The following is a 26,637-nucleotide window of genomic DNA, read 5'->3' as shown; positions in this document are numbered from 1 at the left end:
ACTATCTGTCCTACCTTCCTATTTATGACGAATCCTACTCCGTTTGTACCATTTTCTGCTGCTGTTGATATTACCCTATACTTCTCTGGCCAGAAATCCTTGTCTTTTTTTCATTTCACTTCACTGACCGCTACTACACCTATATTGAGCCTCTGCATTTCCCTTTTCAGATTTTCTAGTTTCCCTAGCACGTTCAGGCTTCTTAAATTTCAGGCCTCGACTCGTAGAACGTTATCTTTTCGTTGGTTATTCAATCTTTTTGTCATGGTGACGTCACTTTTGTCAGTTCCCTCCTGGAGACTCGAATGGGGGACTACTCCGGAATCTTTCGCCAATGTAGAGATATTCATGAATGTAGAGGTCATCTTGACACTTTTTCAACTTCCGGCCTCATGTCCTGTGGATAAACGTTATGTGTCATTAATGCATTGCTTTTCATTGCATTCTGCATCCTCATGCCGTTGGTCATTGCTGAGTAATCTGTGTTTAGGGGAAGTTTCCCGCTCGAAGGACACGTGAGTACCCTGAACCTCTGTTCCTCCGCCCTCTTTAACAAGTCGGTTGGCGGAATGAGAGTGATTTCTTATGCCGGAAGTCTTCGGCCACCAATGATGATTATTAAATGAAATTTAAGAGGTGGCTGGTCTCCAATCCGGGACCGAGGATATTTTGATTATTAATCAAACACGCTATGCCTAAACAACGGGGAGACCAGGACACCTCTAAGGCACCTAACTTTGTCGTTCCTCTAAGTATCCTTCCCCAGAGCAGGTTTTTCAACTTTGGTGAACGTATATTGCTTCAGTTCAAGACATTCTGCGCCACCTGCCGTGATGCCCTCAAGAGAGGGATGTAAACAGCTGATAAATAATTAGAAGTAGCTCGTTATTTTGCGTTCGACATCTACATCAACTTGTAAACTTCGGATATTTCCTTGACGGATTATCTTACAACAACTACCATACTGCCTGATTCTGTGACTGAACTCCCTATGGAGTATCTGTGTACATTCAGTTCACCTTCCTTAGCTGTGGACTGTGTTTCATGCGCTACATTACCGGTTCGAACGTGTGTAACGCTGCTTTCTATCCGATCGTTCACGGCGTTCTGCTTACACAACATTTTGTGTAACGTCAAGCTTGTCAGTATGTAGGGACATGTAGCAGACACAGAAGAAAGAGCAACTGAATATAAAAATATAAGAAACAGTGAAGTACTTCTATTAACTGCATGTCGCATGAATGAATCCTGGTCGTAAGTTTGTTTGTGGAATGCATGACTGTTAGGTGTAGGTGGCAGTAGGATAGAGGTTAATTGTCTACGCATAGCATGATAAATCGTCTCCGGCAGTTCTGCTAGCTCTGCATTTTGTCGACCAGTATTCGCAGAAGTTGGCCGCACACAATCCGGTGTCCAGCTGGATTAGCCGGGTCTGTATTACATGTAACTCCCTGTTCACTGTACTGCTGGCTAATCTTGCATAATACAATATTTCCACCGTAGTGCTCGTACCATCCTGGTGTTGTTCAATCCTCCTTTCTGTAGATTGTTTATCCTGGGTGATCTGCCATTCCGTTCGAGCTTACTACCATCCACTAAACTCTTCAACTGCACAAGTCACTTAGTTCCTGTAATTCACCTATGTTCACGGTCAGAAATACTTCTGCAATGTTTCTTCCAGTGTCTCACTTTTCCATGTTTTTACTCATTTTGTTTGTTACGAGAATGTCCACGACGACAGCATTTCGTATCAATAGAGAAAATATTTCCTATACTATGGACATTTATTTTTTCCACTGCTATAGGCAAGGTTTTGAAAATTCTGCACACATCTTTCTTGAGATGTGAGGAGGCATTTCCCTTAGCAATGCGTCTAATATCCTGTGTTCGGCTTCCTGCAGAACGATTCTACTTGTTTAGTCATCATCCATCAGTTGATCATTGATCTTTCATCTCCACCTGCAAAACTAGAGTCCAACTCATTCTGCTTCGTGACACTGTATTTAATTCTGTGCAGCAGAATTTACAGCTATTTTTCATCCTACAACGTCGTACCGGGCTGTTAACGGATTTTATCAAATGATTGAGCGTTTCCTGTCAAGGGCGACTTGGTCATCTGTAACAACTATTCATCTATCCATAATACAAAGTTTTATGGAGACAATAAGTTATCTGCAAATGCTAATACATTCTCTTCTGACTTATCTGAATCTTCGCTGCAATGAAAAGTGCCATTGTTTTGATTATTGCCACTTGGTTAATAAAGGAACAATTAATGCTGTTTGTGGACGGCGCTGGAATTGTCGACTTATGATATCCAACATGTGCTCGATTAGAGACCGATTTGGTGATCGAGAAGGTCAAGGGAACACGCCAATACCCTGTAGAGCACTTTGGGATACAACAGCGGTATTTGGGTGAGTGTTATCCTGTTGGAAAGTACCCCTTGGCATGGCAGCATAACAGGTTGAATCACCGGACTGACGTACAATTTTGCAGTCAGGGTGCATGGTATAATCACGAGAATTCTCCTGCTGCCGTACGAAATCGCACATCATACCATAGCTCCAGTGTGTCTAGCACGCAGCAGCCGAGGCAGAACCATCTTCCATCAGAAAACACCCTGCCCTCCAGTGTGCTCTCACTTGACGCCACTGAAGTCGCAAATGGCGATAGAATATACGCTACAGGGCGTCTGTCTCGGAGCTGTCCTTGAAGTAACCGATTTGAAACAGTTCGTTGTGTCACTGTGGTGCCAACTGCTGCCCATATTACTGCTGCAGATGCAGTACGAAGCTAATGAACCATACGCCGAACACTATGGTCTTCCCTCTCGTTACGTGCCACGTAGCCTGACAGAGTCCGGACTTCTTTCGACCGTACATTCTCTTGACAACCACTGCCATCAATCATGTACAGTGGCTGCTTTCCTGCCATGGCTTTCTGAAGTACCGCAGAAGGAACACCCGCCTCCTCGTAGCCCTATTACGTGACATAGTTCAAAGTTAGAGAGCTGTTGATAATGGCCTTAGAGGTATTCTTGATTAATGTCATCTCACTACGTCCAGTCTCGAAGATAACTACCGCTGACGAACGTTTAAAGCAAACCTGATTTGTGTCCTCATAGTGGCGCTATTGTCACCTCTCTTAAATTAGAGCAGAAATCATGTTTCGCATGTAGCAACATCTACCGACTTTCGTTTATGTGTCAAAACTCCTTCTTGGTGTTACTATGCTTCTTTTTTCGTCAGCATTTCTCCAAAACCCCATTAGCTTGTTTTCTGGAACTGTGCGCCTTGAGAAAATGAAGTGATTTGTGGACTATTTTCCGTTTGTCTGCAGTTGGCTCCCGTTTACTTGGTTGAAATAGCCGAGGACCGCATCAGAGGGTTCTTGGTGTCACTGGGTACATTGATGCTGGGAGTGGGTTCCCTGCTGATCACCGCTATTGGGCCAAAAGTGTCTTTCTTCACGGTGACCGAAATCATGATGGTCGGGCCGGTCTTGTTTGTGGCCATCTTCTGGTGGATGCCGGAGAGTCCGTACTTCTTGTTGGCGAAGCATCGCAAGGACGAAGCGACCAAGGCGCTGATGAGGTTGCGCGGGAAGAGTTCGGAGAAGGAGGTGAACGGTGAGCTGGAGCTCATTCAGAGGGGACTGGAGGAGCGCTCGCAAAAGGAGATCAGCGCCGCAGACGCCTTCCGGGAGCTGTGGAGGAACGCCAGGTCGCGGAGGATCTTCATGGTGAGTGTCTGATGAGACGGCTGCTGGCTGGAAAATACTTTAGTGTGTTTGGGGTTCACTTCCGAGGAGAATCGTCTCTAACATACGCAGCGAATTTCTAGATTACATCAGTTTAACACGTAGACGATTGCTCTGCCATTCATACTCAGGTCTTTCGCAGAGTGTACATAGAATGACTATCAGACTATTTCTCAACCGTTCCACTCTCGAATGGCACATGGAAAAAAAAGAATACCTATTCATACCACACTGATGACTGTTAACAAAAAGCCAGAGCATAAAGAAGAGCTTCTCACATATGTGAATAGCTCGAAGAGTTTAAGTAATCACGGTCGTCGCTACCATTAGGCAAGACTAGACGGCCACCTAAGGCGGCAAAATTTTACGGGCGGCGAAAGGAAGGCAAAGTGTCAATACCTTTCGACAAAAAACTTCATCCACGCCTCATCGGTATCCGAACGTAGATCCATCTCGTAAGAATGATCAGAGTCCAGTCGCTTCTATCAGTGTGCCACCGGGGCCGCTAATAAAAGTAGTGAAAGCCCCAACAGAAAATGCAGAGAAGACATGTTTTATTCATGTAATCTTATAAAAGTGGATGCTCTGGAAGATATGGTTTGTTCCTTATTCTATAAATACTTCAGTTAAAACAGAAACGAAATAACACCACAATTATCAAGACGGCTTACTTGGATGCTTCACCGTGTCTCCCATCAGCATACTATAATTTCTAAATTATGGGAAAAATGCCACATTTGGTTGCTCCGGTATATACAGTTGACCGCTAGTTTCAAATGTTCTGCACGTTCTTCCTATTTCAATTATTGTAGGAAACTTCAGAAACTGAGGATAAAATATAAGAAACGGATGGCATTTGTTGACGCCGGCCGGTGTGGCCGTGCGGTTAAAGGCGCTTCAGTCTGGAACCGCGTGACCGCTACGGTCGCAGGTTCGAATCCTGCCTCGGGCATGGATGTGTGTGATGTCCTTAGGTTTAATTAGTTCTAAGTTCTAGGCGACTGATGACCTCAGAAGTTAAGTCGCATAGTGCTCAGAGCCATTTGTTGACGTCAATAGATTTTAAGGAAATTGAGGGCAAAGCCTGAAAACTGAGAACAGTTCCCAGAAAATGAGGACGTCTGGTCACCTTAGTTTGATAATGTTTAGAAGTAGTATAAAACGAGAGTTGCATTGCTCTACCGTTGGATGTTTTTGGTGGTGGAGTGAGGGGCGGAGGTGATATTATTGGGGAGACCGATGATAAAAAAAGAGGCGTGTCATCTTTCAGTTCTGCCTAGGGCTGAAAACACCTACCAACGACCCTGCAAGTAACAGCACGCATTACGTTGTGATGGACGGCAAGTGTTCTGCGGAGACAAAGTTTACAAAATTGTTAAGGCTTTCTTCTTTGTTGTTGAAGCTACTCCCGTGTTTGTGTATTTCTACAGCTTCTCTGAACAAGCGGGTGTGATAGTGCTTCTCTACAGCCAGAACTCCCGTGTTGGCGAACTTTATTAAGTGGTCGGTCTCAGTCAGCGCGTGCTCTACCACGGCTGATTTCTCCACGTGCGCCAACCTGAAACGTCGCTTATGTTCTTTGATCCTGGTGTTGATTGATCGTCCAATCATTCCGACATAAACTTTTCCACATGTCCATGGTATACGGTATATTCCCGACACTGCAAGTGGGTCCCTTTTATCCTCTGCCGTTCTAAGACATTCTTTGATCTTTCTTGTTGGTTTAAATTTACGATGGAAGTAGAAAAGGACAAAAAACTACCATTTCTAGATGTGCTGAGCGCAAGGGATGGTGAAAACCTAGGAAGTAGTGTGTACTGTAAACCGACACACACCGACCTATACCTGCGCAGACTATCAAACCACCACCCGCGCCAGAAAAAAGGCATGGTTAATACGGTCGTAACGCGAGCAGGACGAATATGTGAGCCGCAGCACCTCAGATGCGAAATGCAACAACTGGAAACTGTTTTGAGGAGCAGTGGGTACTCCATAAATTATATTAGAAGTGTAACAGAGCCAAACACCTGGCGCAGTAAGAAGTTAGAAAAAGAAATGTGCGTACCGCCTTTCTGCCATACATTCCCAGAATGACAGACAGAATCGGCCATATCTTGCGCAAACACGTCATAAAGACGATTTTCAAACCAACAAGGAAGATCAAAGAATGTCTCAGATCGGCAAAGGAGCAAACGGAATCATTTGCACTGTCGGGAATATACCGCATACCATGCACTTGCGGAAAAGTTTATGTCGGAACGATTGGACGATCAATCAACACCAGGATCAAAGAACATAAGCGACATTATGAGATATTCACTCTGCAGCGGAGTATGCGCTGATATGAAACTTCCTGGCAGATTAAAACTGTGTGCCGGACCGAGACTCGAACTCGGGACCTTTGCCTTTCGCGGGCAATTGCTCTACCAATTGAGCTACCCAAGCACGACTCACGCCCCGTCCTCACAACTTTACTTCCGACAGTACCTCGTCTCCTACTTTCCGAGTTCGAGCCTCGGTCCAGGACACAGTTTTAATCTGCCAGGAAACTTCATAAGCGACATTGCAGGTTAGGCCAAGTGGAAAAATCGGCCGTGGTAGAGTACGCGCTGAGTCAGACCGTCCACGTAATAAAATTCGCCGACACGGAAATTGTGGCTTTAGAGAAGCATTATCACACCCGCTTGTTCAGAGAAGCTATAGAAATACAAAAACACGGGAATAGCTTCAACAAGAAAGAAGAAAGCCCTAAGGTAAACGGATCCTGCCCTCCCTTACTGCAGCGAAGGACCGTCGCAGGGAAATGGGAGAACAGCATCGGAGATGACCGCAGAGAAGCCCTCGGACGCTGGCGAGACAGGTACATATACTCTGCGGCCGCGAGCTCGGCTCCAGTTCACCACCGGCAATGGAGAGTGAAACTTTGACAATGCCAGCCACTCGTGCTGGCGAAACGTCTGTGAAATCATCAGACGAACGTCGGCCGAAGAACCAGAGACAGAAGCCAATAGTCAGTTTGTCGTAACAAAGTCTGTCAGGAGAGCAGCATGGAAGTGTGGTAAGACTGCTCTTGTTTTCTGTATACATAAACGACGTACAGCAGTCTGTGACTGTTTGCTGATGACGCTGTAGTTCACGGCACAACGTCGTCCACAAAATGGTTCGAATGGCTCTGAGCACTAGGGACTTAACATCTATGGTCATCAGTCCCTCGAACTTAGAACTACCTAAATCTAACTAAACTAAGGACATCACACAACACCCAGTCATCACGAGGCAGAGAAAGTCCCTGACCCCGCCGGGAATCGAACCCGGGAACCCGAGCGCGGGAAGCGAGAACGCTACCGCACGACCACGAGCTGCGGACCGTCGTCCACCAGTGACTGTTGGACGGAATAGGATGGCTTGGCCAGAACTTCTGTGTAGAGTGATGAATGGCAGCTTGCTTGAAGGGTGAAAAATGAAAACTGATGGAGGTGAGCAGAAGAAAATATCCTCTAATGTTCGAATACAGTATTAGTGGATGCTGCTTAATACTGTGGCATAGATAATATACAGCGTGCTCCATTGATAGTGACCGGGCCAAATATCTCACGAAATAAGCATCAAATGAAAGAACTACAAAGAACGAAACTCGTCTAGCTTGAAGGGGGAAACCAGATGGCGCTATGGTTGGCCCGCTAGGTGGCACTACCATAGGTCAAACGGATATCAACTGCGTTTCTTTTCAATAAGGAACTCCCATTTGTTATTACGTATTCGTGTAGTACGTAAATAGATATGAATGTTTTAGTTGGACCACTTATTTCGCTTTGTGATAGATGGCGCTGTAATAGTCACAAACGTATAAGTACGTGGCATCACTTAACATTCCGCCAGTGCGGACGGTATTTGCTTCGTGATACGTTACCCGCGTAAAAATGGAACGTTTACCAATTGTGGAAAAGGTTGATATCGTGTTGATGTATGGCTGTTGTGATCAAAATGCCCAACGGGCGTGTGCTATGTATGCTGCTCGGTATCCTGGACGACATTATCCAAGTGTCCGGACCGTTCGCTGGATAGTTACGTTATTTAAGGAAACAGACAGTGTTCAGCTACATGTGAAACGTCAGCCACGACCTGCAACAAATGATGATGCCCAAGTAGGGGTTTTAGCTGATGTCGTGGCTAATCCGCACATCAGTAGCAGACAAATTGCACGAGAATCGGGAATCTCAAAAACGTCGGTGCTGAGAATGTTACATCAACGTCGATTGCACCCGTACCGTATTTCTGTGCACCAGGAATGGCATGGCGATGATTTTGAACGTCGTGTACAGTTCTGCCACTGGGCACAGAGAAATTACGGGACGAAGACAGATTTTTTGCACGCGTTCTATTTAGCAACGAAGCGTCATTCACCAACAGCGGTAACGTAAACCGCATAATATGCGCTATTGGGCAACTGAAAATCCACGATGGCTGTGACAAGTGGAACATCAGCGACCTTGGTGGGTTAATGTGTGGTGCAGCATTATGGGAGGAAGGATAATTGACCCCCCATTGTATAGATGGCAGTCTAAATGGTGCAATGTATGCTGATTTCCTACGTAATGTTCTACCAGTGTTACCACAAGATGTTTCACTGCATGACAGAATAGCGATCTACTTCCAACATGATGGAAGTCCGGCACATAGCTCGCGTGCGGTTGAAGCGGTACTGAATAGCATATTTCATGGCAGGTGGATTGGTCGTAGAAGCACCGTACCATGGCCCGCACATTCACCGGCTATGACGTCCCCGGATTTCTTTCTGTGGGGAAAGTTGAAGGAGATTTGCTATCGTGATCCACCGACAACGCCTGACAACATGCGTCAGCGCATTGTCAATGCATGTGCGAACATTACGGAAGTCGAACTAATCGCTGTTGAGAGGAATGTCGTTACACGTATTGCCAAATGCATTGAGGTTGACGGACATCATTTTGAGCATTTATTGCATTAATGTGGTATTTACAGATAATCACGCTGTAACAGCATGCATTCTCAGAAATGATAAGTTCACAAAGGTACATGTATCACATTGGAACAATCGAAATAAAATGTACCTACGTCCTGTATTATAATTTAAAAAACCTACCTGTTACCAAACGTTCGTCTAAAATTGTGAGCCATGTGTTTGTGACTATTACAGCGCCATCTATCACAAAGCGAAAAAGTGTTCCAACTAAAACATTCATATTTCTTTACGTACTACACGAATACGTAATAAAAATGAGGGTTCCTATCTAAAAAAACGCAGGTAATATCCGTTTGACCTATGGCAGCGCCATCTAGCGGGCCAACCATAGCGCCATCTGGTTTCCCCCTTCAAGTTAGACAAGTGTCGTTCTTTATAGTTTTTCCGTTGGACGCTTATTTCGTGAGGTATTTGACCCGGTCACGATCAGTGGACCACCCTGTATATAGGTTGAACGCTGCAAAGGGAAATGAAATGTTATGAGCACGCGAGGTCGGTTGCAGACAAGGCGAATGGTCATCTTCAGTCGATTTCGAGAATTCTAGGAAAATGTCGTTCGTCTATATGGCAGATCGCTTACAGGACACTGGGTTGACCCTCTCTTGAGTACTGCTCGATTGTTTCGGATCTCCAGCAGGTTGGATTAAACTAACAGACCGAAACAATTAAGAGGCATGTTGCCAGGTTATTGAGAAAATTCAGAATACCGATTTTTGCGACGTAATGTAGAACAACCCTACTGCCATCAAAATATATCCTGCTTAAGGGACACGAAGACAGGATTAGAGAAATCAAGATTCATACTGAAACGATGTGAAAAGTCGTTTCTCTCCCGCTCTCTTTGGGAGAGGGAGGGCAAAATAAATGATTGGCGGTAATACGACTTACCGTCGGCCATGCACCATATCGTGGCTTGTAGGGTATGTGTGTATGTAAAAGAAAAATCTTATTTTATCACGATAGTCATTTCTCCGTATGTACGTGGAGGACAACGGAATATTTGGCATTTGGCGTAGGAAGATGCTGAGTGAAATGTCGTCAAAGATCTCGCCGTAATGAACAATGTCATTGTTTTTATAATCGCCACCCCACTCGTTTATTGTGTCCATAACACTCTCTAGAATATTTCGTAATATTATAAAACGAAGTGCCTTTCCTGCAACTTTTTCGACGTACTCTGTCTATTCTGTCTGGTAATAATCCCATTAGTACAGAACAGACTGACAAACATAGTGTAGGCAGCTCTTCAGTGCTTCTGTTGCATCTTGGTCCGTTCTCCCAGTACAACACAGTAGAAAAACCTTCAAATTTATCTGATTTTTCTTCTAACCAAAACACAATAATGTAACTCTGCACATATAAAGATCACTCAGTGAGAGGTGAAAATGTAAACGTAAGTAAACTGAATGACTGACGTCAAATTCCGTCTAAGCCGACCACAAACTGACGACATTTTCAAATAGGAAAAATTTAAGAAATAATATTGTTGTGTAGAGCTGCTAAACTCTGTTTTCGTTTTTTCTGCACAATTACAGAGAACCAACACATGGTACTGTAATCTAAGTGTCAGCTACTAGCAGAAATATTCTACGTCCCTCACTGGCAAACTGTGTCAGTGTTAGCCTCAGTGTACAAAATTATAATCCCAGATCACTTTACGCAATAAAGTGGCAAGTTCTGCGGAACTGCTAGCGGAAAGTAATCAGAGTGCTGGCTATTTATAAATTATTCAGAAGTCCACAGTGAACTCATGGGAAGTAATGCTACGTGTCGCGAGTGTCTGTCTCCCAAAACGTATGCGGCTGGAATACCGCTCAGGCTAGCACTGATGTTGCCTCAGTAAATCCAGTTTCCTACGATTAATTAAAAAATTTAATGAACAATGTCACCTTCTTCTCGCACTATTGATGTAATGTAAGAGCACACATACTTTCGTGATCATGTTCCCTGGAAATGAGGAAGAGAAAGAAGAGGACTACCCTGCCTGAACACGCCAGTTTTCAGACAAGATAAGAATGTGCATACGCAGGCATTCACGCGTGAGGTAAAAAAATTCGGGGAACCCATTCTGCACAACTTATATGAAGTTAGGGTATAAAAGTTGGAAGACTTGCTTAGAGGCTTTTAGTCGATGTTGCACAATCAGAGACGTCACCAGTGCAGGAAATACTATGCTTGCGAAATTGAATTCTGCTGCCGTAAATTACATAAATAGGAGGTTATAAGCTGATTTTAACGTTTCTAGTTGTTATGAATTATATGTTTGATTTGATTTTTGTAACGAATAGTTGTGTAATACAAAATAAGGTGAATTAAGTGAAAAAGTCTACTTTTTCTTATTGCTCCCACAGTCGCTCATCTAGGCCTAATTTTACAAGAATGGGAATAGTTGTCGATGTCGTGGTGTTAGCATTGGCCGAGGAGGCCAATCGTTAGGAGTGTTCGGTGCACTATGTATTCAGACACACTTGCGCTCTGCCCATCATTAAAGTCTGATGTTAGTTTGGTGACAGTTCGCCGCCTGTCCAGTTTTACTAGTCTTCCCAACCTACAACGTCGGATATGGGTAATGAGGGGTGGTCGCCCAACCCCACGACCTGTGGACGTGGTTTCACCTTGGTTTCGTTGAGTGTTGAAGACTCACCACCCGACAAGTCGTGCTGTATTTCCTAAATGTTCGTGCCGAGCCTCAGATAGATCGCACGTCTTCCCCATTCTACACGTGGACTGCACGCTCACTGGTACTAAATGTACCGTCCGTGTGTCCGACTAGCAGTCATTTCTTGGCAGATGACGCAGCTATCGCTTGGACGATTTTACGTCGACAGCAGGTCGGTGGTCATAATGTTATGACTGATAAGCATATTTATGCATGGATCTGTTCCCCTCATGGAAAACTCCCGTCGTGAGGTTTTCTTATGGTAAAATCTTGATATTAGCGTTTATTTAATTCTCATGTAGAAATATCTTTCATGCTTGAGAAGTCAATGTTGATGCATTATCTGACGGCAAGGCAGCAAGTTTACCAATTGCAGCCATATAAAGATTTACAATTCTTTCAATGATTGGACGTGCTGCAGTAAACTTTGTTGCATATTGTTCGTTACACTTTATTTGCTTCATTTCATTAATGACCTTAACTCTTTTCTGCATGGGATGGAGTAAGTAATTTGGCAATATCTTTCGTGGGTTGAACTTCCATTTGACACTGGTACATGTCAGTAATATCTGTTTTTTCCTTTCAAATACATGTAGAAAGTAGACGTTGTATACATTAACAGTAATTATTTTAATCTTGCCTCTTTCAGAAAGTCAATGGTAGGACACGCTTCAGTCTTATCATCACCTTGATTTTCACTGCTGTAACTGGACAAGTGTGTGAAGGTGTGCTATGAGTGGATGCTTTCTTTGTCTTAAGAAACTTTATTTGTACGCCCCTGCAGTATTAGCCGTGTTCTACCTTTGTTTTCACTACATCAGCTACAATATTTTGGCCATCGATGTTAAGAAACCATTTGCGTGAAGAGAAGTCGATCACTGCATCCTTCTCCCATAGGAAATCAAAACGAAAACTGCATTCTACAACTAATCCACCTACTATTGCGAATGGACATTTTATAACTTGACTTCATATTTTAACTTCCACCAGTGTTTCTATGTTGTCATTTTGTGACTTAACCCCAGTAGCTCCAATAATCTTACAAATTTGTTCAGGAAACATAAGTACTTTCGTGACCTCATGAATCTTACAAAATACGTTAGATGAAATAACATTTACCGTAGCATCCATGTCTAAAAAAATTCTAGTTGAGACTTTCCCTACTATAGCGCAGATAGTAGCTTCAACAATTTCTTCCCTATGATCATAGTATTTGTAATTCTCTCATATCTATCTCACCATCACAGCATGATAGATTTATGGGTAACTTGCATTGTCTAGAGATACAACTTTATTTTGTGAACTATTTTACGTGGACAGGTATAAAAGTCTACTCGAACAATGTATTTCCTTTTACACATACTGTGTAAGCTTAAAATATTGATAACTCAGGAAATATAGTTTTAAATTATTTTCTTTTTTATCTTGTTACCTTCTTTTGTCTCTTTGCTTGTTATCTGTGCTTCTCCTAGACTTTATTTCTACAGATGGTTATAATCACGTAAGTTAATTTAGATGATAGTAATTATCATCAAACATATTTATTGCATATTAACCATTGAGTTTCCTGACACTAATGGTAAATTGTAAATGAGCAGATGGCATCGTTGGCCAGGGGGCTCAAACCGGGGAGGTTCGGCCGCCATGTGCTAGTCTTATTTCATTCGACGCCACATTGGGTGACCTGCGCGCCGGTGATGAGGAAGAAATGATGATGAGGGCAACACAACACCCAGTCCCCGATCTGAGAGAATCTCCGACCCGGCGTGAAATCGAACCCGGCCCCGCTTGCGTGGGAAGCGAGCTCGTTACCACCCACTAATGGTATATGTGCATCTTTAACAGTCCATCATTTGAAGTGTCAGTGAGCTTGTTTCATTATCAGAAATGGCCAGTTTTGGTGCCATCTGCTTATCTACCGGTGAGTATGGCTCGTTGAGGCAACTAATAATTACAGTAATTATGTAGAAACAGCTTGTTTCTTTAATCATAAAGTCCGATGCAATAGTGCAAATAAGATTGGCCCACGTCAGATACTTAAAACTCATGGTCACAGATCGATTAACCAAGACAACTACTTCTAAAACAAAATATTTCGTGTTTTTAATTTTATCGCTTGATCTGAACCGTCAGTGTAACATTTCGTTACAACTGCATCCACACTACCTCATGGCCAACGATTCAACGAAGAATGCAGTCAAACTTAGTCGTTTGTATGAGATGCTGTGGGATGGGTATCTTCCAGCTTAATACACTACTGGCCATTAAAATTGTTACACCATGAAGATCGCGTGCTACAGACGTGAAATTTAACCGACAGGAAGAAGATGCTGTGATACGCAAATGATTATCTTTTCAGAGCATTTACACAAGGTTGGCGCCGGTGGCGACACCTACAACAAGCTGACATGAGGCAAGTTTCCAACCGACTGCTCGTACACAAACAGCAGTTGATCGGCGTTGCCTGGTGAAACGTTGTTGTGATGCCTCGTCTATGGAGGAGAAATGCGTAGCATCACGTTTCCGACTGTGATAAAGGTCGGATCGTAGCCCGTCGCGATTGCGGTTTATCGTATCGCAGCATCGCTGCTCGCGTTGGTCGAGATCCAATGACTGTTAGCAGAATATGGAATCGGTGGGTTCAGGAGGGTAATACGGAACGCCGTGCTGGAACCCAACGGCCTCGTCACACTAGCAGTCGAGATGACAGGCATCTTATCTTCATGGCTCTAACGGATCGTGCAGCCACGTCTCGATCTCTGAGTCAACAGATGGGGACGTTTGAAAGACAACAACCATCTGCACGAACAGTTCGACGACGTTTGCAGCAGCATGGACTATTAGCTCGGATACCATGGCTGCGGTTACACTTTCACTCCAGGCAAATGCCGGGATGGTTCCTCTGAAAGGGCACGGCCGACTTCCTTCCCCATCCTTCCCTAATCCGATGAGACCGATGACCACGCTGTCTGGTCTCCTTCCCCAAACCAACCAACCAACCAACCAAGCGGTTACACTTGTCGCTGCATCACAGACAGGAGCGCCTGCGATGGTGTACTCAACGACGAACCTGGGTGTACGAATGGCAAAACGTCATTTTTTCGGATGAATCCAGGTTCTGTTTACAGCATCATGATGGTCGCATCCGTGTTTGGCGACATCGTGGTGAACGCACATTGGAAGCGTGTATTTGTCTTCGCCATACTGGCGTATCACCCGGCGTGATGGTATGGGGTGTCATTGGTTACACGTCTCGGTCACCTCTTGTTCGCATTGAGAGTGCTTTGAACAGTGGGCGCTACATTTAAGACGCGTTACGACCCGTGGCTGTACCCTTCATTCGATCCCTACGAAAAGCTACATTTCAGCAGGATAATGCACGACGGCATGTTGCAGGTCCTGTACAGGTTTTTCTGGACACAGAAAATGTTCGAGTGCTGCCCTGGCCAGCACATTCTCCAGATCTCTCACCAATTGAAAACGTCTGGTCAATGGTGGCCGAGCAACTGGCTCGTCACAATACGCTAGTCACTACTCTCGATGAACTGTGGTATCGTGTTGAACCTGCATGGACAGCTGTACCTGTACACGCCATCCAAGCTCATTTGACTCAATGGCCAGGCATATCAAGGCCTTTATTACGGCCAGAGGTGGTTGTTCTGGGTACTGATTTCTCAGGATCTGTGCACCCAAATTGCGTGGAAATGTAAACACATGCCAATTCTAGTATAATATATTTGTGTAATGAATACCCGTTTATCATCTGCATTTCCTCTTGGTGTAGCAATTTTAATGGCCAGTAGTGAAATATTTACGACACGACTCTGGGTCCACAAACCGGTTTCCAAAGTATGGTTTTTTACTGGAGTTTCTTGCATGTTGTGATTACTGTGCGTGGTTGTTTGTTTGCTTTATTCAGTTTCGGGATTCCGCCGATTGTTGTTGTTGTTATAATATGTGTGTGAATTCCAAAGGGACCAAACTGCTGAGGTAATCGGTCATCAGACTTACATACTACTTAAACTAACTTATGTTAAGAACAACGCACACACACCCATGCCCGAGGGAGGACTCGAACCTCCTGCGGGAGGGGACGCGGAAGGAGTGACATGGCGCCTCTAACCGCGCGCCAACTCCCCGCGGCGTTGTTGTTAGAGTTGGACCACTACCCATTGCTATTACCATAGTAACCAGGATGATGCCTGTTACCACTTCTTCTCTTTTTAATAAAATTTTTTGGACAGTGAGCAACCTGCTGCACATTACACACCGGTGGTGATCCCAGGTGTGTCATTCAATTTACGTCATTGCTCTTGTTCCACTATGATTGTATGTTTGTACGACTGGTAGAGAGGACTGTACTGTGTCATTATTGTGACTGTTATTCAGTTACGAATCTTAATGTATAAGGTCAAGTGAGTGTAATAGCGACAGGAAATTTCTGTGATTGTTATCTGGCACATGGACTGATTTCTTCCATAGGTCCATGTAAATTTTGGTTGTGGTATTGGCAGAACGTCCCTATAAGATCTGGGTTCCTTCCAATAACGTCTTACTCGATTACTTCTCAAAATACTTGCGTACGATTCCTTACCTACTGTTCAAGAGTTCAGTATCAAATGCCCCCTTATGGTGACTTTCTTGAACACAACCGCGCCAGTCTTTTGATAAGAACACACATCTGCATTTACATGGCTGTTCTGCAAATCATACTTAACTGCCTGGCATAGTGTTCATCGGACCACCTTCACACTAGTTGTGTGTTATTCCAGCCTCAAACAGCGCTCAGAAAAAATAATATTTATATATTTCCTCGCGAACTCTAAAGTCCCTTATTTTATTATGACAATCGTTTCTCCTTGAGTAGATCGGCGTCAACAACATAAATTTGCATTCGGAGGAGAAAGCTGGTGATTTAAATTTCGTGAGAACATCCGATCGCAGCGAAAACCGCCTTGACCTTAATGATTTCCACCCCAATTCCTGTATCATATCCGTAAAACCCTCTCTTCTATTTCTTGATTATATAAAACGTGCTGCCCTTCTTTGAACTTTCTCGTTGTACTCTGTCAATCCCATCTGGTAAAGACCCCACAAAGCGCAGCAGTACTCAAAAAGAGAACAGATGAGTATAATGTAGGCAGTCTCTTTAGTAGATTTGTGTCATGTCCTAATTGTTCTGCCAATAAAACGCACTCTTTGGCCGCCTTCTCCACAACATTTTCTTTCCAACTGAAGTTGACGAAAATGCCAGAAGGCTGTGTTTAGTAACTCGCCTTAGCATCAGTGTCATCGATAGTATCTCCCTTGCTATCGTGCAGAGAAGGCACCTACTGTGTCTTTCCGCTTGCATACTTTACAAACGAATAGAATCTCTTTGGATTTTCTGTCAGGTTTTTAGACAAAATTTCATTATGGAAATTATTATAAGCATCTTTCATTGAAGCCCTTGCTAAATTTCGAGTTTCTGTGAAAGATAGCCAATCTCGGGGATTCTGTGTTCGTTTAAATTTGGTATGCGATTTTCGTCGTTTCTGCAGCAGTGTTGTGACCTGTTTTGTTTACCATGGTGGATCAGCTCCGTTGTCTGTTAATTTATTTGGTATATTTGGTATAAATCTTTCAATTGCTGTCGGTATTACTTCTTTGAATTGAACATTTCTGGTCTGTGCTTACATTGTTAGTTTGGATGGAGTGGTGATTGTCTGCTTTTTGAATATATATAAAGGCATACAAAATAGTGTGAAATCACTCAAGTCTATCTCACAAAAAGCCAAATTACGCCACTACGACACGGTGGTGCTCCGCGAGGCGCTATATGCAGCAGAGACCACACTAGTCCTAGGGCATACACGGATCAGACAACTAGAAAAAGTAGAACGGAAAATACTTACGAAAATATTTGGCGCAACTAACAACAATGGAATTTGGACCAAGAAACCTACAGAGGAACTATACAAACATACAGAGACAATCACAGAAAAGATTAGAAAACGCAGACTACAATTCTATGGACACCTATACAGAATGCCATCACACAGACTGACCAAACATATCTTTGCCTGGGTAACCACTAGAAACAACAAATGGGTGGCAGAGGTAAAAAACGACCTGAACCAACTCAACATAACAGCAGACACGATAAACGACAGAATAAAATTCAGAAACATCATTAAGAAAAGTAAACTGCATGAGATACGCTGTGACAAACGAACAGGCGTAAAGTGGACCGAAGAACGCAAATAAGATCACAGACGGAAGATGAAAGAAATATGGGCAACCAAAAAGGCAATCACGATGAAGCCGATGAAACAAAGCCGACAAGAAGCAAGGGCGGAGGACCGGAAACAGAAACACAGTGAGCTAATGAGGGAAGTTTGGGCAGCAAGGAAGGCAGGAAAAGGAACTGGCCATGTAGTTTAGTCCAACTGCGCTCTTTAAGGGCAAAACACCTATATATATATATATATATATATATATATATATATATATATATATATATATATATATATCGTTTATTTCTGGTGGAGTTGGGAATTAGGGTATTCAGTCTCGCTACGACAATCCTGTGTTCACTATCCCTTTATCCCGTAATTAGCTCAGGATTATATGCTGCTAAGTGGTAATGTGTGTTTTCATAACTGTTTACTGTTCGAGTCGGCTCATAACTAATTGCTTGAAATAATTTTCAGGGAATGCGTTTAGCACAATTTCGAATGATGTTCAATCGTACCTCCGGAGATAAACACGTTGGCCAGCATATATACGTAAATCGAAGTCACCATCAACTATAATTGTATGAGTCCGATATGTCTTTGAAACCAGATTCAAGTTTTCTTTGAAGCTTCTGGCGATTGAATGTTCTGAGTTGGGAGGTCGGTAGAAGGATCCAATTATTATTTTATTCCGGTTACCGAGAATGGCCTCTATCCATACTACCTTAGAAGGACGATCTACTTCAATTTCGCTACAAGATAAACTATTCCTAACAGCAACAAACACACCGAACACCATTAGTCCTTCGCAGACTTACTTCCGGCTTTAGTCAGCTTTCATTAGTTATAAGGAGTTCAACACCAGTGCTTTTTATTAGCGTTTGAAGCTCTGATACTTTCTCATCATAGCTACGACAATTTACAACTGTTATAACGATGATTTTTGTATCTACTTTCTTCCTGTGTTCGGCTTGCACCCTCTGAGACTGAAGTCCTTTTTGTGTTTCCTCAAGACCTTCTAACCCAAAAATCCTCCCAATCCACGCCACACAGCCCTCGCTAACCATGTGGCCGCCACCTGCGTGTAATGGACTCCTGACCTATGAAACGGAACCCGAAACCCCACCACCTATGGCGCAAGTTGAGGAGTCTGCAGCTCACAACCGCAGAAACGTCTGAGCCTCTGATTCAGACACTCCACTCGACTTTGTACGAGAGGTTCGCGACTGGTCCTGTCGACTTTGCTGCAGAAGGTGAGCTTCTTGCTCATCTCTAGCTTACGAACAGATTTTTTTATTTGCAGTTGTTCGTCAGACAACTGTTTTATTGCGTGAGCAATGTTGTGATCCGCAGTTTTCAATGTTGTGATTGCAGTGGCTAATGTACTTTCTGTGATATCAACATTTCACACAGGTTGACATAGCATTTTGTTGTAATATTGAAATTGATGTAGAGGATCTTACTCTCGTTAGCTTATTTAACATCTCATTAGTAATTCATCATGTTTGGATGGCATTTGACATGAAAATTGAGTTAATAAGCGATTTGACAGCTCATTTTACGTTTGTTGAAAACATATCTTTAATATTTGTTGTAAACTACGATACATTGACTAATTTTAATCTCCCATAGTAGTGACTACTGGATTAACTACTTCCCTTTCAGTACACGATTCAGCTTCGTGAGGTGAAGTTTCAATATTCTCACTGGCCGCTTTAGCGAATTTGCTATCACCATCATTCGGCTATATTTCATTTCGTACTTTAGTTGCCAGTTTTTTGGCTCTTCCAATTTTTACCATAACATAGAAGATGAATGATATCACATGTGTAAAATCACGGCTTTCAATTAAATATCAACACACCATATTGCTGAACAAGAACGTTGTTGAAAGACGACATTACTGGGTTAAAACGATAAAGCATAACTGTGTCATTACACTGTCTTGCAATACGAAGTCATCCATCTTGCACAGACTTGATTTTTGCTATTGTTAAAGCAAATTACCACAAATTTGCTAATACTGCAATGCCATTTAAAATTTATCAGTAAATGGTTACTTTGCCAGCATTACTACTCCATGTGCAGGCAGTAGAGAATATATGATGTTTCTCTTTTATACGACATCGTATATTAGGTTATTTCAAAATTTAGTTTTTTCTGATAAATATTCATTCAGCTGTCGTTGTTCCATAATGTCAGTTACACTATGTGATCAAAAGTATCCGGACACCCCGAAAAGCATACGTTTTTCATATTAGGTGCATTGCGCTGCCACCTACTGTCAGGTAATCCATATCAGCGACCTCAGTACTCATTAGAAATCGTGAGAGAACAAAATGGGGCACCCTGATGAACTCATGGACTTCGAACGTAGTCAGGTGATGGGGTGTAACTTGTGTCATACGTTTGTACGCTAGATTTCCACACTCTTAAACGTCCCTAGGTCCATTGTTTCCGATGTGATAGTGAAATGGAAACGTGAAGGGACACGTACAGCACAAAAGTGCACAGGCCGATATCGTCTGTTGACTGACAGTGACCGTCGACTGCTGAAGATGGTCGTAATGTGTAATAGGCGGTCATCTATCCAGACCATCACACAGGCATTCCAAACTGCATCAGGATCCGCTGCAAGTACTATGACCGTTAGGCGGGATGTAAGAAAACTTGCATTTCATCGTCGAGCGGCTGCTCATAAGCCATCACGCCGGTAAATCCCAAACGACGCCACGCTTGGTGTATGGAGCGCAAACATTGGACGATTAAACAGTGGAAATACGTTGTGTGGAGTGACGAATCACGGTACACAATGTGTCGATCCGATGACAAGGTGTCGGTATTGCTAATATCCGGTCAACGTCATCTGCCAGAGAGTGTAGTGCCAACAGTCAAATTCGGAGGCTTGGTGCTATGGTGTGGTCGTGTTATTCATGGAGGGTACTTGCACCCCTTGTTGTTTCCCGTGGCGCTATTACAGCACATTAATGTTCTAAGCATCTTCATGCTTGGCTCCGTTGAAAAGCAATTCCGGGTTGGGAGTTGCATCTTTCAACACGGCCGAGCACCTGTTCATAATTACATCCCTGTAATGGACTGGCCTGCATAGAGTCCTCACCTGAATCCTATAGAATACCTTTGGGATGTTTTCGAAAGTCGACATCGTGCCAGGCCTCACCGACCGACATCTATACATCTCCTCAGTGCAGCACTCCATGAAGAACGGTCTGCCATTCCCCAAGAAACCTTCCAGCGCCTGACTGAACATATGCCTGCGAGAGTATAAGCTGTCATCAAGGCTAAGGATGGGCCAACACCATACTGAATTCCAGCATTACAGATGGAGGGCGCCACAAACATGTAAGTCTATTTTAGCCAGGTGTCCGGATACTTTTGATCACATAGTATACATTCCGGTTGTTCATCTCCTGTTTATCTTTTTCCATTACTCTTTTTTTTACATAAACAAATACAAAGAAAGTTGTAACAATGTGACGACGATAAAGTTTACATACAATGTACGTAAAATTTTTGCTTGCTGTCGTAGGATTGCCATTATAGTGCTTCCTTACACACGCGCTTTTATGAAGTTTATGAATATTTAGAAATTATATGTTTTCAAAATAAAACCTCAGCAGACTGACAATATCAAGAGAACAATATTGTTCTAAAAACGGATCGTAAACTTTCAAAATATCGACGAAATTATAGCGCTTCTGGTTTATTAAATATTTCGAAGGTTAATTAGTGCCTTTGTAATTATATGTGACATTATCAAGAGAAATTTGGAAATTTGTGGTAAGGTCTTATGCGACCAAAGAGCTGAGGTCATCGGTCCCTAAGCTTACGCACTACTTAATCTAACTTAAACTAGCTTACGCAAAGGACAATACACAGACCCATGCCCGAGGGAGGACTCGAACCTACGACGTGTGGAGTCGCTCAGACCGCGCGACTACCCCGTGCGGCTGACTTTATCAGGCACAGAGGTCGTTGTTGGCAAGTAGAAAATCTTGCTAACGCAGGACCGTGATAACATGACGTTTCAGTGTAACAAATTACTTGCATGTTAATAACAATGATAATCAAACTTCATAAAGAAGATCGGGCTGCCTGCTCGACTTGTTAGAATGGAAATATTGAAATCAGAACCTGTTTATTTAGCTGGCTGAAATATCGAAACGCACTTTAATTGGAATTAATGGCTATATCATTACATGAAAACATAGTTAGGCTTAATTATTCTTATTATTATTAAAAAAATTATAGATAAAAAGAAACAGTACATTACAGCTTGTGGTTTAGATACAAAAGGGAGCACGAAGAAGACTCACCTTATTTCGTTTTTTTTTTTTCAAAATATAAGATGAACGAAAATCTAAACTAGATGCTATTTAACATTAAATATATATAAGTTTTACTTGAAGCACAGTGATTCGATCGCTGTCATTGAAAAATGTTGGGTTTGTTACAGGATGCAAGACCAAAGTTAACTTGTGTATACATTAACTTACTGAGCTGAAAAAAATGAATCAAATGGAACAGCTGGAAGGAGGACAATAACCTAATACTACACTTTATCAACTACAGTATGGTTGGTCCAAGGTCCGGTTGAGAAAGAACGAGGAGAAGATGTAACACCTCGTTAAGAAAGGTTGGTTCGCCTGGCCCATGTGATAGTACCTCGTGATGGTCCCTCGCCAGGGTACGGTGAAGACCTCAGTGGCGGTGAGGGCGGAGAATGTAGAATTCAGAACGACGGATCTGGCACAAAAGGTAACCTGTCTTTGTGGGACTAACACGGATGGAGTCCACTGTCTTGTGGGATGAGGACGGATCCTCGAAGGCTAACAGAGTAAACCTTGGCAGAAAATCCTGGATATACTCTCGGTATAAAGAGACCCCTCTATTTCACTAACGGCTTCCTAGGAAGGGGGATGAACTGGTAGGAGTTTAAAATCCTCAACGGCACACTAGGCGAAGGGACAACAGAAGTGTCCCCTGCAGTTTGAAAGACGGACTTAAGGGTGGAGCAGGTTCGGAAACTCCAGTCGTCGTAACTACTGCGCCACTGACCACAGGTCCCAAACCTGTCAAAAAACGTGTGTTCGTTGTTGTGCAGCAGCATTTCCACACCAGACGATACCACACACAGGCGTCTTCTGTAGAATGTAGCACATCACCACTAGCTATGCGATGATCGGGGAGTTGTGAAGAGAGCAGTATCGTATCGTATGAGAGCTCCTGGTGACGAACCGCCTCGTAGGTGACGAATGTTTGACCGCCGCTTTGCTTGAGTAGAGGCTGTAAAGCATCTCGTATTGTACCTTCGTGACTGAGCAGGCCTATTCAGGAACCACTCTGCTCGCTCCGAAAGGGGAGACGGTTGTAAAAGGTGCCCTAGACGTAGTCAGCCTATATATTAAACCCTGCTGGGAACCGCGCTCAGAAGGTGTACATGTGCTCGACGGAATGATACGGTAAATCGACCAGAAAGGCGAACAGTTATTGTTTCTCTTGAACTTAAAAGATTTAGGATCAGTATTGCGGCACTGAGTGAGACTATAAGACCAGGCGAAGGACAAATCAGAAAACAAGGAACTGGAGGATAAGCAATTCATGAACTCAGTGTTTATGGTGTTGACTTTGCTATCACAAACGAACTTGTTCTTCACTTTTATAAACTCCCTTCTGGCATAAGCAAAGCATCACGAGCCTTGGCCTCAAACTCACCAATAACCAATGCGTTTTAGTTATTATTACAAACACCCCGACCCTCGCTTGTGAAGACGACGAAGAGAATCTGAAATCTAACAAGAATACCCCAAGCTGACGAAATAATTGTCTTGGAAGACGTCAACACACCAGTAGTAAGGACTCAACACTATGGCCTAAAATAATTGGAAAAGAGGGGGTAGGAAAGTGCAACTCTAACGGAACTCTTCTGATCACGAAATACTCAGAGCACGACTTAGTTATCAGTAACACAATCTTCAGGCATAAGCATAAATTTGAAACCTCACGGAAACATCCACGGTCAAACTATTGGCACCTGATGATTTATGTAATTTTGAGCGCCAGAGCCCAACGCTATGTCATTATTACGAAATCTTTGACGAGTTCTGATGACTGCTGAATAGTCCACTGACTGACACGGGCTGTGACGACCCTACCCATTCACTTTCAGTTTAGAACACTAAGACAACTTGTAAAATCTAAAATGAAAGCAGACCTTCTTAAGGATAGCAGCAATAAAGAAAAATTCCAAAACCTCTTGAATGAGAGGCTGTCGGATAAATAATCTGAAAGCACTGAAGAACACTGGAACACTCTGAGGGCTGTAAAAATGTCAGCTATTAAAGAATCAGTTGAATACTGCAAGACCAAACACCAAAAATTTGGTTTGACGAAAATGACCGAGAAATTCAGGCACTACTAAACAACAAGAGAAAGGCATACATCCTTGGCAGAGCAATTCTGAGACAATCACCAAGAAAAGAGAATATGAGGAAGCAGGTGGAAGGGCAGAGCAAAACTCATGCTTTGAAAAACAAAGTGATGATGAGATCTCAAGAAACGCAATATCTAGCAGAAACTAACACCACTCAAGCTGTCTTCTGCATGACGAAAACTATATATGGCCCAGTAACCTAAATCTAGGGATGGAGCTACCCGCCCGAAGGACAGCCACTCCATTAACACACGACGGAAGAACGACTTCCACAAATTCTTCAATAAAACCTATTTTCCACAATTCCACAAGAACCTACAAAACCTCATTCAGGCGAAGTCTCTTTTCTACAAGAAATGAAAAAGCTTTTAAGCAACGGGAAAACAACAAATCCGCCAGGACAGAAGGAATCCTCGCTGAATTTATGTCCCTGAATATATACTAATTCTCCTTGTCAAACCATTCTTTCTGATTTCAGAGATGCATAGATAGCTACCATCTTCAAAAAAGACGACAGAACTGACTGTGATAACTACTATGGAATATACCTTCTATCTGCTGCTGGAAAAATACTTGCTCGAATTATATCCAACCACCTGTAAATGTAAAGAACAACAACATCCTCTGTAAATGACATTCATAGATTTTTTACGGCTTTCGGCTCGGTCGAGGGAGATGGCTATTGTGAAGTACATTAACATTCTTAGGCTACTACACGATAGCATGAATGGCATGGTTTTAGTCAACGAATATCGAAATCACAGCGGGTGCGAAGCCAGGTTGTGTGATAGCTCCCACTTTGTTTTCAATATTTATTAGAACTATACTTCATTTGGTCGATGGTAAGCTGCCAAAGTGCTCAGAAATAGAATATAGGACTGGTAACGGTTTATTAGTCTCAGTAGAGTACTGGCCTAGAGTAAAGTATCCACTAGAATCGTCATTGAATTTCAATATGGAGATCATAATGTCGTTCTTGCAAACTCAGAAGAAGACCTACAATCTATGCTAAATCATTTGATGACGCATTAATCTAAGCCTTTAAATCCATAAGACGCAGATCCTACATCCAACTACACCCAACTCTACCGCCATACCCGCAATAATAGAAGTCCGAGGCAAAGTTCTTCAGAACATAGAACACTTCGCATACCATGGCAGCCATATTTCAGCAAATTCAGATATTGATGCTGAAATGCAATATCGCCTCAAATGTGCTAGTACAGCTTTGGTCATCTTCGCATAAGGGCCTTTGACAACCATAACATTAACGTTAAGGCCAAGCTGCATGTAAAGCATGCTACTATTATACTATCTCTCACATAAGCTTGCGAAGCATGCACTACTTACAGGGGCCACATACGATGTCTGGAAAAGTACCGTCAGCGCTGCATGAGAAGAATTCTTAGGGTGAGATGGCAAGATCGGCGCACTAAGATAAGTGTTCTCGAAGGAGCAAACTCTAGTAACATTGAACCCACGATCATCAAGCACCACCTCCGTTGACGGGCCACGTTGTTCGGAAGCCCGAATCATGTCTACCAAAACGAAATATTGTGTACTCCCAGATAACAGATGGCCAAGGAAAACTTTTAAGACCACAGAAACGATACAAAGATTTAGTAAAGGACAGCATGAAAAGATGTCAAATTGCAACTGTCATTGGGAAACTACTGCACGTAACCGTCCAGTATAGTGCTGCAATGTTTGGGAAGCTATTCAGCGCTTCGGGCATGTGAAGCGGAAAACAGAAACTGACAAGTGCAATGGAAGGAAATAACGACAGCTCCTGAAGATAAGTAACGCTACGCAGCCAGTCCCCACCAGATCAGACCTGTGTCAACGATGTGGAAAAATCAGCAACTCTATGATTGGCCTCTACAGTCAATTAAGACCGCATAGAAACCGAGTTTCGAAGAAGATAATCGCACTCCTCAGCGAATAATAGCCATTCACACTTTATCATTTTGAGGGGTATGGTACACGGTTTTTAAGCACAACGCACGCAGAGTAAAGAAAAGAAACCGTCGACAACCAGCACGCTAGCGTCATCACAGCGTCGTCACAGCGTCGCAGCCTCGCGAACAGCTTCCTTCGACCGCACGAGCGCAGCAGCCAAACACCACGCTGCTGGAACTGTGAAGTGCACAGTTCCATAAAAAGATTTTTGCATTTTTTACGTAAAATGGGCGATGGCTGCTGCTTAAGCATTGTATATTGTACAAGTATAAAGAAAGGTTTAAACTAAAAAGGACCCATTGTTAAATTTTATCATTAACAGGGGGTGTTGGAATTCCACAGTGTCTATGAGCAGGCCGCCACTGGTTGACAGCCGTAAGTGTAGTAACAGAATAGCTCAACTGTCACAATTTGGATTTAAAAATGGCGATTCTATTGATTCAGCTATTTACACATTTACTGAGCACATGATAAATCTTTAAATGATGGAATATCACCAACTAGGAACTTCCGTGACTCATCGAAGGCTTTAATTATGTGAGTTATCTTGTTCTCTCAGAAAAGTTAAGTGATTATGGAATACATATTT

The 26,637-nt window shown here is 43.0% G+C and overlaps 1 protein-coding gene across 1 annotated transcript in view; it reads left to right on the top strand.

Moving 5' to 3' along the window:
* The window catches only part of LOC124795836 (facilitated trehalose transporter Tret1-like), a 44,592-nt gene that overhangs the window by 4,366 nt on the left and 13,589 nt on the right, over positions 1-26,637 (top strand). Inside the window, exon 2 of the mRNA XM_047259919.1 lies at positions 3,343-3,744. Within this exon, the coding sequence (XP_047115875.1) occupies positions 3,343-3,744 (402 nt within the window). The remainder of the gene's footprint in view (positions 1-3,342; positions 3,745-26,637) is intronic.

The sequence above is a fragment of the Schistocerca piceifrons genome, chromosome 4, assembly GCF_021461385.2.
Source record: "Schistocerca piceifrons isolate TAMUIC-IGC-003096 chromosome 4, iqSchPice1.1, whole genome shotgun sequence".
Lineage (NCBI taxonomy): Eukaryota > Metazoa > Arthropoda > Insecta > Orthoptera > Acrididae > Schistocerca > Schistocerca piceifrons.
The sequence above is the reverse complement of the archived record's forward strand: the minus strand, read 5'-3'. Positions and strand labels throughout refer to the sequence as shown.